Consider the following 13,640-nt stretch of genomic DNA (forward strand, 5'->3'; position numbering starts at 1 on the left):
TTTTTTTTCTTTTCTTTTCTTTTTGCTTCTTTTCTTTTCCTTTCCTTTCATTTCTCTTCTCTTCTCTTCTCTTCTCTTCCTTTCTTTTTTTCTTCTGGCCTCTTTGGGTCACTGCAACTCCAGACTATTCTGCTCTCACCTGGAAACTTGTGGCTGATTAGAATTTGAAAATAAAAACACCAGGCTGCTCCTAGGGCAGGACATAGTGGCATGTTTGGTTTCAGGGTTTTGTTTTTGTTTTTGTTTTTTGGTCCTAGTGAGGCAGAAATTAGCTGCTGATTTTGGCTTCCTTCTCAGAGGGGCATGGGCAAGCAGGTCAGCACTGTCGGTACCGCTGCTCTGTCCCCAGACTGCGGTCCGCAGAGGGCATCTTGGAAGGAAGCTAGGTGTGCTCATTGTGTGGGCACCTGGCCTTCATTGAGTTCTTGCCTGGCCTGGGGGTGTGGAGTGCAGGCAGGGCTGTGAGGGGTACATTTGAGGGGCCCATCCGCTTGCAGGGGTGACAGCTCTACCTCGGCCACCAGGGGCTGGCCAGAAGCCTGAGGTTTGGGAACCCCTGGGGGTCACAGCAGGTAGGGGGAGACACAGGGAGTCTGGGCTGAGACAGCAGACAGTGTTGAAGCCAGAAGACCTGGATCTAGTTTGAACTCTGGCACTTTTAACTGAGGGGTGTTGGAAGGAATCTCTTCTCCGTGAATTAGAGTCTGGCATTCTAGAGAAGGACCAAATCCCTTCCAGAGAGATCACTGTGAGCCTCACTCAACATTTCTCTGAGAGCATGCATTCTAATCTATATAATACCATCTAATTTCAATTTCACGGACCCACATGAGTTGGGCATGTATTCTCATTTTGTGTTTCAGGAAACAGAGACTTAGATCTTTATAAACATTTTGGGGTATATCATTCTGGTCTTTTTTCCTATAGATTTATATATGGGTTTTTTAAATTTTTTTTTAATGTTTTATTTATTTTTGATACAGAGAGAGACAGAGCATGAGAGGGGGAGGGGCAGAGGGAGAAGGAGACACAGAACTGGAAGCAGGCTTCAGGCTCTGAGCGAGCTGTCAGCACAGAGTCTGACACGGGGCTCAAACCCATGAACATGAGATCTGACCTGAGCCAAAGTCGGAGGCTTAACTGACTGAGCCACCCAGGCGCCCCTATATATGGGTTTTTTAAAAACAAAAATAAGTTCATACAATCATACTTTATAATCTCTTTTCTAAAGTGAGTATTTTATGAGCCATTTTCCAATATACATCTACATCACTATTTAAAGCTTAGTTGAATTGCATTGTTAGAATCTAGTGCAATTTAGCAAACTTGTCTCCTGTTATTGAACCTATAGGTTAAATTTCATCTTTTTGCCATTGAAAATAGTGCTTTCAAACTAAATTTTTGCTTATGTCTTTAATTTTTTAGTGATAAATTCTTAGGAGTAGAGTCAGTGGATCCAAGAGCATGCACTTTTTGAAGACGGGTCAAGTTGTCCGTGTTCCTTTTTTTTTTCATTTTTATAAATTGGTAAGATGTACAGACTCATGAAAAGATACTCAACATCACTCATAATCAGGGATATGCAAATCAAAGTCATAATGACATATCACCTCACACCTGTCAGAATAACTAAAATCAACAACACAAGGACCAACGGGTGGTGGCAAGGATGCGGAGAAAGAGGAGCCCTTTTTCACTGCTGGTGGGAATGCAAACTGGTTCAGCCACTGTGGAAAACAGTATGGAGGTTCTTCAAAAAGTTAAAAACAGAACTACCCTATCTATGATCCAGTAATCACACTACTTAGTATTTACCCAGAAAATATAAAAGCACTAATTCATTTTTTAATGTTTTTTAAAATTTATTTTTGAGAGAGAGGCAGCAGGAGCAGGGGAGGGACAGAGAGAGAGGGAGACACAGAATCTGAAAACAGGCTCCTGACTCTGAGCTAGCTGTCTGCACATAGCCCGTCTCAGGGCTTGAACCCACAAACTGTGAGATCGTGACCTAAGCCGAAGTCAGATGCTTAACCAATTGAGCCACCCAGGCGCCCCACCAAAGCACTAATTCAAAGGGATATGTGCACCCCTGTGTTTATAGCAGCATTATTTACAATAGCCAAGACATAGAAGCAACCCAAGTGTCCATGAATGGATAAAGGAGTTGTGGTGGTATTACACAGTGGAATATTATTCAGCCATAAAAAAGAATGAAATCTTGTCATTTGCAACAACGTGGATGGAGCTGGAGAGTATAATGCGAAGCAAAACAAAGCAGTCAAAGAAAGACAAATTCCATATGATTTCACTCATGTGGAATTTAAGAAACAAAAAGAACAAGCAAAGGAAAAGAGAGAGAAACCAAAAAACAGACTCTTAACTGTAGAGAACAAACCAGTGGTTACAGGGACTGGGTGAAATGGTGATGGAGATCAAGGAGTGTACTTGTCATTATGAGCACCGGGTAACGTGTGCGTATGTTGAATCCCTATATGGTACACCTGGAAGTAATGTAACCCTGTAGGTTAAAAGATTGGTAAAATATGTATAATCTAAATTTAGCATCTTAGCCATTTTTAAAGATTTTATTTTATTGTGATCAAATACACACGACATAAAATTCACTCTCCTAACCATTTGCAAGTGTGTGTACAGTACAGGAGTGTTACATACATTCACATCATTGTGCAACCAGACTTTAGAACTCTTTCATCTGGTGAAACCCCAACTCTGAACCCACCAAATGTCTCCCTGTTTGCCCTACTCTGTAGCTTCTAGCAGTGCTATTCTACTTTCTGTCTCTATGAATTTGTCTACTTTAGGTTCCTTAAAGAAGTGGAATCATACACTATTTGTCTTTTTGTGACTGGCCCATTTCACTCAACATAATGTCCTTAAGGTTCATCTATGTGGCATATGGCAGGATATCCTCCTTAAAGGCTGAATAATATTCTGTTGGATGCAGACATCACATTTTCTGTATCCATTCATCCATCAAGGGACACTTGGGTTGCTTCCACCTTTTGCCTGCAGTGACTAAGGCTACTGTGAACATGAGTGTACAAATATCTCTTTGGGACCCTCCTCTCAATTCTTTTGGGCATACGCCCAGAAGTGGAGTTGCAGGTTTATAGGGTAATTCTGTTTTTCTTTTTTTTGAGGAACTGTCAGGCTGTTTGCCACGGTGGCTGCGCCATTTTCTGTTCTGGCAATTGCACACTTTTTTAATGTGATTTATAAGGGTTCCTCCCTACCTGGCATTGAGGCTCCCTCCCTGAGGGCTGAAGCAATGACTTGCGTTTCTTCCTCTCCTACCCCCCAGCCCAGAGTACCTAACTCTGGGCTTAGCCTTCTGTGGGTGCCAGGTGCCCTTGCACCAACTGGGTAGGAGGGATGGAGGGGTCCACCCAACTGGAAAGTTCCATTGCAGAGGAAACGTTGTGCTCTCCACCTCTGTGTCTAGGGCCCAGGGCTCCAAGGGCGGGGCTTCTTGGAAAGGCGCCTGCCTGGGATGTGATGACTCATCCCAGCCTGAGGAGGCAGAGACCAGCCTGGATGTTGAGCCCAGGGCTGAACCAGGATCAGCTTTCCTCCAAACCCAAAGTTTGGGCTTGATGAAAAAGCAAGCACTCTTCTTGAAAGGGGCCCTCCCTTGGCTTGTAAAGCTGGGTGTTTTCAGAGAAAGGCACCTTTGCCAGTGGGAATCAAGAGGCGGTGCCCTGGGCTTCCTGGCAGCCCCTGGCTTCCTGCCCGATCACAGGGCTGTGTGGCAACCACTGGGGTCCTGTGGGGGCCGGGCTCAGGAACAGTCCATCTCATCTTGGATCTGGTGTTGTGGTTTGGCTGTTTGTGCAGAAATGCTCAAGGGGCAGAGGGTGAAGGGACCCAAGGGCTGGAGTCCCTGGTGGGTTTCTGGTCAGATATTTATGGACAGGAAAATGGACCATCATGGGAGTCAAAGAGCAAATGTAAAATAAAGAAGGCCCAGAGCACCTGGGCAGCTCAGTTGGTTAAGCATCTGATTCTTGACTTCAGCTCAGGTCATGATCTCAGGGTTCGTGAGCTAGAACCCCATGTCAGTCTCTGCACGGAGTATGGAGTCTGCTTGGGATTTTCTCTATGCCTTCTCTGCTTCTGTGCTCACTCTCTCTCGCTATCAAAATAAAAGTAAGGTCAAGAAGCCCTTTTTTATGGGCATAACTGGGTGTCCGGACTATGACACTCATTAGGAGAAGCCGTTGCCAAACTCCAGGAAGCTTTTTGGTCTTATGAATATTGGAAGTTATTTCACAGAGGACCAGCTTAGTGACTATAGCTCTTCCACTTCCAGCCTAGTTCTCTACTGTCACAACTGCTTCATTTGGAAAAAGCATGATGTCCAATATTTTGATAAATGTTCGTACTGTGAGGTATACCAATCTTAAGTGTTGGACGAGTGTAAATATCCATGTAACCAACAGCATGGTAAAGACAACATTGCCATTACCCTAGAAGTCTCCTGCAGGCCCTTTTCCAGTTCATTCTCTCTCCACTCCCAATGACTGGTTGGTTTCTATTAATACAGATTATAATTTTGCCTTTTTTTGAATGTCAGGTAACTAAAATCCTGTAGTAGCATTGTACTTTTTTGACATCTGGCTTCTTCTGCACAACCTAATTTCTTGGAGATTCATTCATGTTGTACATGGATCAAGAGTCCTTTTGTTGGTCTGAGTGATGTTCCGTTGTATAAATATATGCCTGTCTGTTTATGAATTCAGCAAGAAGCGCTTTGGAAATGGAGCAGGAGAAAGTGTGTGGGTGAATGTGTGCAGGCAGCCCCGTGTCTATCCACTCACCAGACCTGGCCCTGCTCTCTCCGGCTGCCAAGAGCAGTCAGGAATGGGCAGAGAGGCTGGTGCCAGGGTGGGGAAGAGGCATACCCAGAGGCTGCACGGTCAGGAGGCCTAAGACGCCTGCGAGAGGAGGTGGTTTTGCTGTAGGTTCCCCGGGGACGGGACTGAGAATTCCCTGGCGAGAGGGCCCTGCTGGGAGCGGAGGGAACACACGAAGCAACGGACAGCGGAGGCCCCACGGACGCCTGTTACTGAATTCACCGCTTTGCAGTGGCCAGCCCACTGGAGGCTTGGGACTGGCAGCCCAAGCAGGCCAAGCGGCTGGCATCGTCCATCCCGGGTCTGCGCCAGCTGTGGGACAGGAGGGAACCCCGCCAGCAGCATGTGTCTTGGGGAGCCACAGGGTGGCTGTGTCCAGCCCTATCCAGCTGTGTCTGGGGCTTCTGGAGTGGCTGTGCCCTCCTGCCACCTGCAGCTGGTGTCCCAGGCCAGGCCTCTGAACCACCTTCCTGCAGGGTGGACAGGCCTCACCGCTGGGACGGAGAAAACAGGCCTGGCACCAGCATTGAGCGGTGGCACCTGCCTCCTTCCTGCGTCTCCTTCATGGCTCCCACTCTTCCTCTACCCTGGTTAGTGCTTTCTTGAGTGAAAAGCTTCCCTTCCTGGTCATGAGTCATTTGGCAGGAGGCACGGTGACCCTTGGTGACCCTGGCAACTGATTCTTTGCATTGAGCAAGGGCCTCCATGCTCTATGCCTGCCTTCTCCCCAGCCAAGTCACCCCGACCTTTGGACCCATTCACGCCCCAGCCTGGCAGAGGGCAAGGTCACAAATCCATATGAGCTGGGATCTAGCCAAGAAAAACAGTAATTCCTTACCTTGTATCTGCAGGCGCTTTATACTTTGTCAGACATGATCAGGCTCGCCGTTTCTTTAGCTGGCCAGCCAGGGCTTGCAAAGTGCCTACTGTGTGCCACTTTGTAGGAAGGTGAACGTGATAAGGTTGAGGCCTTTAGAAGTGCACTGGGTTCGTGTGTGAATAACTAAGTATATGAAATGGTGGGGCAGGAGAATGTAAAGCATAGCCTGGGGGGCCCAGGAAGGATCCGTTGGTTATATCAGTGTGTATTAGGAGGGGCTCCATAGAGGGGCGGCACTCAGCAGGGCAGAAAGTGAGTGGTGATTTTGGGTGGACTTGGGAGATTGGGCAGGGCCATGCCTTCCAGGCAGGGGGAAGGGCTGGCGCAAGGTCAGCACTGGAAACAGGAGGTTGGGTGTGGATGCAGCAGTTGTGTCTTAGCTCAGGCTGCTGTGACAAAGTACAGCCTGGGTGGCTTCAACACGACAGACATTTATTTCTCATGACTCTGCAGGCTGCAAGTCTGAGATCAGGGCAGTAGCATGGTCAGATTATGGTGAGGGCTCTCTTCTGGGTTGCAGGCTGCTGACTTGCTGCTGTGCGATCATGTGGCAGAAGGCGGGGAGGTAGATCTCTGGGGTTCTTTTAGAAGGCTATTAACCCCAGTCATCACCTCCCAAAGACCCCCGCCTTTTAATACCATCACCTTGGGCACTAGGTTTTCAACATATGACTGGGGGTGGAGGGCACAGACATTCAGCCTGTGGCATATGGTGAGAGCCAAGGCTGGGCAGGTGACAGGGATGGAATCTTAGAGGCCCTGTTATGGAGCACCAGGAGTTTGGACCATACCCTGTAGCACTGGGGATCCCTGGAGGGTTGAAGTGGTGGAGTTCTAGAAGGATCACCCTGGGAACAGTGTGCAGGGTAGAGTAAGACAAGACACGAGGCAGGGAGGCCAGTTAGGAGGCTGATGTGGTCATCCACTCGAGGTAAAGCCTGGGGGCACCTGGGTAACTCAGTCGGTTAAGCGTCCAACTCTTGGTTTCGGCTCTGGTCATGATCTCGCAGTTTGTGAGATCAAGCCCTGAATCAGGCTCTGCTCTGATGGTGTGGAGCCTACTTGGGATTTTCTGTTTCAAAATAAATAAATAAACTTAAAAAAAAAAAAGATCAAGCCTAAAATGAGGAAGAGGTGGGGAGGGGAAGTGTTGGCATGGTCATCAGCTGGAGGTTAGGGCCGAGGCCAGAAGAGAGTTGGGGGTTCTAGTCCTACAGCTCCTCCAGGAAGTCCTCCTGAGCACCTACTGCATGTAAGGTCCTGTGGGGGACACAAAGCTGGGGGCGACCGGATTCTGCCCATTAGGAAGCGACAGTCCAGGACAGCACTCTCTCATCACATCTGTGTGTTAGTCCCACGTGACAGAAACACACTTCAAGCTGACGGGACCCCACATAGGGTGGAGGTTTGTGAGCTCGTACACTGGGAGGTTTCAGCGGGTAGAACTTCAGGGAGGGGCTCAAACAGTGTCATTAGGAATCTGCCCTCTTCATCTTGACTCATCTTTACTCTAGGTTTTTCTCCCCATTACTAAGAGTTTATTCAGTCTTTTTCTTGTCTCAAAAAAAAACCCCCAAAACTGATGCAAACATAGTTGTTTTCCTTTATGGCTTTAACTGCTAATCAGCATTAACTATGCTCTCCCTTCTGGGCCTCTTACTCCCCCCCCTTTTTTTTTTTGGTTCATTTTGGTTTTGTTTTGGGGTTTTTTTGTTTTGTAGGTTTTTGCTTTAGAGCCATGATTTGATTTGGTTTTTAAAAATGTAACAGTGGCTTAAAAAAAAAAAAGCATAACAACACGTACCGTTGCACGTGTTTGCAGGGGTACAGCTCAGTCGTGTTAATTGTACTCACTTTGTGTGGCTTCGATTTAGGCAGGCTTTCCCTTAGCGTTTCAGGCTGACCTCCTCCCAGCTTCCCAGCCCCAGTGGAAAGTTAAAAGTTTCGGGCCCTCGGCTCATCCTTAGCCAATCATGGTGGCCCTCTTGATGGGTCTGCCTGGGAGATGGGGAGGGTGCTCCCGGGGAAAGCGAGGCTCTGGGGCCCGAGAACAGGCCGGGGCTGCCTGGAGGGCAGAGGCAGCTGCTGTCTACTTCAGGCAGACTGACCCGGGCGCAAATAACTTAGGTGAGGTAGAACCCGGTTCCATGGAAGGGTGGCTGGAAAGCGCTGCCCGGCTGGGGCGTCTGCCGTGTGCAGACACTAGGGACTGCGGTGGTGTGGGAAGGCTCATGTGTCACCCACAGGGAGCTGTCAGCTGAAGAGGGGAGAGGAGAGCTTGTAGAAACAGTGAGTGCCTGGGGAGTGGGGGTTGTCATCCTGCAGCTTGGAGGGGGGTCAGGAAGGTGCCTACAGGAGCTGGCCTGGAAGGGCAGGCGGGAAAGGCGCCATGGTGTGGTTCCCTATGTTGGATGTGGGTGTCCCCGCCATCAGCCCACAGCTTGACCCCAGCCGCCGAAAGTACCACCACTGCTTTAGCCTCCTTCCCTGCCACTGCGGACCTTGCCCCTCACGGGCTGCTCATGAGCCTAAGTCTCCCTGCGCCCGCGGGCAGGGCCTGGGGTTGGGGGCTGGGGCAGGGCACGTCTGAGGTGCTGTCTTCCTCCTGCAGGCCTCTCCCTGGAACGCCTGCCCAACTCCATCGCTTCCAGCCACCGTCTGACTGAGAGGGAGGAGGAAGTGATCACCTGCTTCGAGAGGGCCTCCTGGATCGCGCAGGTGTTCCTGCAGGAGTTGGAGAAGGTGAGCACTCTTATCACTGCCTGCACTGAGCGCCTGTCATGCTGGGGGACCCCCACTAAGCCTGTGGGTCGCCCTTGTGCGTGTTAGAAAAAGGCACCCTATGACACCACTCCACCTCGTTGGTTGGAAAGCTCATCACCGTATACCTCTTCTGTCAGAGTGAGGCCCTTTAGTAAATAAAGGAGTCTGTACCATCTGTGGGAGCGCAGAGCCTCCTTGGCGAACTCAGCTCGGACGACCAAATGGGATACCCCGGTGTACCTGTTACGCTTGTGTAACCCTCACAGCACCTGTATGAAGTAGATATTGTACTCGTCCCTAACAGATGAGGTTTAGAGAGAGAAAACCGTTTGCTCAGCACAGTCCCTTTGGAAGAGGTGTTGGCTGGCCCTTGCTCTTAGGCAACCTTCCCTGTCCTCAGGTGGCCAGGAAGCTCCTGACTCGATCCCCTTGGGGAGGGGAGGCCTTGGGGCCCAGAGTCCCAGCCTTTCAGAGGCCAGCAGAGAGCCAGCCAGCTGGGGCTGGGAGTCCTCTTCTCCCAGCTCCAACTGTTGGCAGGACAGTGGTTCTGGTGTTAGCAGTATACTGTGTTGTTACCCTGATTCTTGCCCTCGGAGCAGGGAGGAGGCTCTAGGTTTAATGGGAGGAGGATAGACAGCTGTATTTAACAAAAGATCCTGCCTTGTATCAGGCAGCACTCCTGAGTACTTTACAGCCAATCTCCACTTTAACCCTCACAGCCCTTGGCTGGGGTAGGCCTGTTGTTCCTATTTCCCAAGTGAGAAACTCCAGTTTAGGAAGGAGTTCATGGCTTCCCAGAGTTCAGACAGTTACCAAGTGGCATTGGCAAGACTGGAACCCCGGGAGCGTGGCTCTGGTTACTTGCGGGGAGAATTCAGGTGTGGTGCTTAGGCATTTTGTTCAGTAGACGGTTCATAGATGGTAGAAGGCAGGTGCTATGGCAGAGTAGACCTAGGTTGGCATCCTGAAAGAGGTGGTCATGAGCTGAGAGTCCGAGCACAGAGACGTTTGAACCTTACCTACTTTGGCAAGTGCCAAAATGTCAACCCAGCACCTGTTTGTGTCAGCCTTGGAGGAGGGGGCATCCAGGCCAAGCCGATTCCCCCAGAGTGAGATTTCTCAGCCTTGGCACTGTTGATATCAGGGCCAGATCATTCTTTGCTGTGTGGGGCGACCTTGTGTATTATAAAATACAAGTTGTGGCAGCCAAAGACGACTCCAGATATGCCAAACGTCTCTGGAAGGCAAAATCGCCTCCCCGTTGAATGTCACTACCCTAGATTCCCTCCGTTGATTGGATTTCAGGAGGAAAGGAGAAGTGACTGGGGGACTCAGCAAAAACAGGACTGAGTGCATTCCCTGGTGGAAGTCCACTCAGAGACTGGCGTGGCTGAGTTGACCTCTGCTGAGGTCACGTGGATCACTGCTGGACAACAGTCTTTTAGGAGCTCCCATGCTGGAAATGGCATGTGGTTTTGGAGAAAACTTTCATGAAAAAGGTAGTCTCCCGGTCAGCCAGAAGCCTAGGCCTTCGACTTTTACGGTGACGAGCTGTAGCAGTGTCGGGGGCAGGAATCAGTGCCCCGTGGCAGTGGGCACACCAGTGGGCCTGGGAGCTGGTTATCTCAGGACGTGGAATCCTGTGCACTCTCAGAAATGGTGCTGTGCCCCTCCTAAGACCCGACCCCAAGCTCCAAGGAACTAAGAATCTCTCTTCAATCTACTTCAACTTCTGAAGGACAAGGTGGATGGCTCACTGATTTGTTTCTTGGGTCAGGGCGGGGAGGGGGCATGGTAAAGGCAGGCCTACCTCACTGCGGCTGGGTGATCCCCTTAGAGCTGAGGCTTAAGAACAGCTCACTTCTGACATCCATAGTTGTATGACAGGGACAGTGCCTGGGATACGGTAGCCACTCAAGTGTTTGTTGAATGAATGAACTAGTCAGGAGCAGAAATAGCCTGACCCAGACTGAAGTCTGAGGTCTAGGTGCATGCCAGCTTTGTGACCTTAGGCACTTTCTGAGCCTCGGTGTTCTCATCTGTAAAATGCAGACAAAACCAGCTTTGTAGGGCTGTTGTGGGCACCCAGCATTTGGATGAAGAGAGCGTGTTTTGGACGTATTTTAAACAAAAGCAAGTTAGGTTGGATTTGGCCTGAGAGCTGCACAACATGGCCCTGAGGCAGCCAGAGACTTGGGATGATAATGGGGTTGCTGACGGACACGGGGCTGGCTGTCACCTGGGCCCCTCGAACTCACAACGTTGAGACAGCGGCTCTCTCTGTGTTCCCCTTCCCAGATCACAAATAACACCACATCACGGCATCTGAAAGGCTCTCCCCCGGTTGACTATGAGCTCACCTACTTCCTGGAAGCCGCCCTCCAGAGCGCTTATGTGACAAACCTGAAGAAGGGGTAGGTCGCTGGCAGCTGAGTGGGACCTGGACCTTTCCCTCTGGGCTGGGGTGCTCTTGACACCCGTCCCATGGAGCCTGGCCTCTCGGATCTGGGTGTGTGCATGTGAGGGGGAGAGAGAGAGAGGGAGGGAGGGAGGGAGGGAGAGAGAGAGAGAGAGGGGGGGGGGGCAGGCTCAGTGGGGGCTAGCGTGTTCACATCCTGTTGGGCTGAGGTGCGCAGAGGCGCATGCCTGCAGAGGGGCGCAGTCCTGCCCCAGCCGGACCCCTGGCCTAGAGGAGGCCTGTGCTGTCCTCTCTCTCCACCCTCCCCTCACTGTTGGATGAGGGGCTGTTGCTGGAGTCCCTGTCTTCTGAATTGTAAGAACAGGGCAGAAAGGTCCCAGCCAGGCTGTCCCCCTGCTCTCATGTGAGAATACTGCCCGGAGCTCTTGATCCATCCCAGCTGCTTAGAAAATCAAAGGCATTCTTATTATTTGAGTTGTTTTTCATGGCAATCCATAGCTGGGTAGGCTGCTGCCCCAAACTTGAACTTCACGCCTTTTTTTTTTTTTTAAGTGCTCGGTCAGGGAGGCTGTGGTGTCCCCACTTGGGACACGTGGACCAGGAGGCCCAGAGAGCCGAGGTAGCTTGACCCCCAAGGGTGGGGCTGACCCCAGAGCCCTGGGCTCCTCAGACCACCCTGTGGCTGGGAGGTGTGGGACTGAGGGACATCGCAGGGACCCTGCTCCCCCTCTACCCTCTGTGTTCTCTTGTCCTTTTTGGGTTGCTGAGCTTCAGTTTCAGAGACACATGGCCCAATGGGCTAGTTCCTCTTTTTACTGCCCAGGCAGCTGCCACCTGGCCATTTCTCTTTAGCTGCGGACGGCATCACCTGGGCCCACCCACTCCCCTGGGCACCCTTCCGTCCACAGGTGTAGCTCTCAAGGGTGGGAGGGGGCCGTGAGAACTGCCACCCTCAGCCGAACCTTCGCAGCATGGGTTTGCTGCTGCCTGTTTTGGTGAAGAAAGTCTTAATGGAACACAGCCGTACCTACTGTTCATATACTGTCTCTCACCCAGAGCGGAGTAGAGAGCAAATCCTAAAAGATGTACTCCTTGGCCCTCTAGAGAAACTTGGTTGACTGACATGCTCTGCGTTGAAGAGGCCCTTGCCCCTAAGGCCTGCTGTAGGCACAGAGGGTAGAGGAGCCTTCTGCACGGCAGACCCTAGGAGTGGATTTGTAAGGAGGGGGTCTTGGTGATGTCAGTGTCTTGTCCCCTTCGTGCTTTCATTTAACAGATATTCATCATCTTAAAATACATGCTGAGTTTGTGGGAAGCACTTGGTAAGTGCTTTGTTTCATGTGTATTTTGTGGTCCTCACAGTCCTCTGAGGGAGGTGCACTGGTTACATCCCCATTTTGCAGGCGGTAATTGGAGGCCCAGAGAACGTAAGCCACTCGTCCTGGGCGGAGCCAGGGGACGCTCCTGCCCAGCAGGCTCCCCTGCCCACAACAGAAACTTGGGGTTAATCAGACCCTGCTGCTGCCTCCAGCCAAGCCTCCAGCTTGGAAGGCATGGCCTCAGCTTCCGGTGCGTAGAGTTCAGAGGCACCCTGGCCATCTGGAGGTCACCAAGGCAGGGCCTGGGAATGGGACACCACACAGCAACCCTGGTACAAGTTCCTTCTCCACCCTCTAGCTCTGCTTCCTTCCTCAAACAGGGGGCTCCTGTTTGTCCCGTAGCTAGGGGTTTGAGAGTCCGGGGAGAGGCAGGAATGAAAAGACACCTTGAGTACAGAGCTCAGAGCACAGGGGGGTATCGCTGTTCCCGCCATCACACACACACACACACACACACACACAAACACACACACACACACACACTGCAGTCCCCTCAGGGCTGCCTGCTGCCCTTTCCCACACCGCACTTGGTGCAGGTGTGATTAGGTTAAGGTGACTGTCAAGGACAGCCAAGAGGGAAGGAGGGAGAGAGCTGGCAGTTATCAAGCACCTGCTGTGTGCTAGGCTAGACCATGTGCTCAGTGTACAGCACCCTGTGAAGGAAGTCAGGTGACCCCAGATCACTCGAGAGGGGACAAAGGACTCAACAAGGTTGAGTAGCTTGCCTGACCTGACCCACTAGGATTCCAGCTTCAGATCTGAGTAGCCTTAAAACCCATGCAGCTTCCAGTTGGGGGGTGGGAGAGAAGGACAGAGCCCTGGTGATGGTTGGGCTGATCCTTGCTCCGCTGACTCAGGGCTCTCTCTGTCCCTCTGGGACCCTGAGTCACCATTCTCAGTGGGTGGCTCCTCTTCCCAAAGCTGGTCCCACCCTCCTGAGTGGGGCTGTTCCTCCCTGACTGCATTCTGTACACTCTGGCTGTGTGTGTGTGTAGGTGTGTGTGTTTGTGCGTGTGTGTGGTGCCCCCGGCAGGGGACAGAACATAAACCAGCCCTCACCCCTCCAAGAAAGCCCAAGTAACACTGTTCTGTTCTTGTCATTCTGCTCCCCGCCCTTCATCCTCTTTTCCTCCTAAAACAGCTTTCAGTCCTGAAAGCCAGGATGCTGACTCTTCTCCCCCCACCCCCATCCCGGCCCCGTGCCTCCCAGATAAAGAGCAATGGAAACTGAATCATCTTTTCTTTCCAAGCAAACAGCCCAAACATTCGAAAGCTGAGTGTGAGCAGCAGTCCCCAGTTCACGTGGCAACAGCTCAGCCCCTCTG

General features: G+C 51.2%; 1 protein-coding gene across 1 annotated transcript in view; it reads left to right on the forward strand.

Moving 5' to 3' along the window:
- Positions 1 to 13,640, forward strand: part of TTC7A (tetratricopeptide repeat domain 7A) — a 116,046-nt gene that overhangs the window by 23,255 nt on the left and 79,151 nt on the right. Inside the window, exons 4-5 of the mRNA XM_029938506.1 lie at positions 8,366 to 8,496; positions 10,816 to 10,931. Of these exons, the coding sequence (XP_029794366.1) occupies positions 8,366 to 8,496; positions 10,816 to 10,931 (247 nt within the window). The remainder of the gene's footprint in view (positions 1 to 8,365; positions 8,497 to 10,815; positions 10,932 to 13,640) is intronic.

Source organism: Suricata suricatta, chromosome 4, assembly GCF_006229205.1.
Source record: "Suricata suricatta isolate VVHF042 chromosome 4, meerkat_22Aug2017_6uvM2_HiC, whole genome shotgun sequence".
NCBI lineage: Eukaryota > Metazoa > Chordata > Mammalia > Carnivora > Herpestidae > Suricata > Suricata suricatta.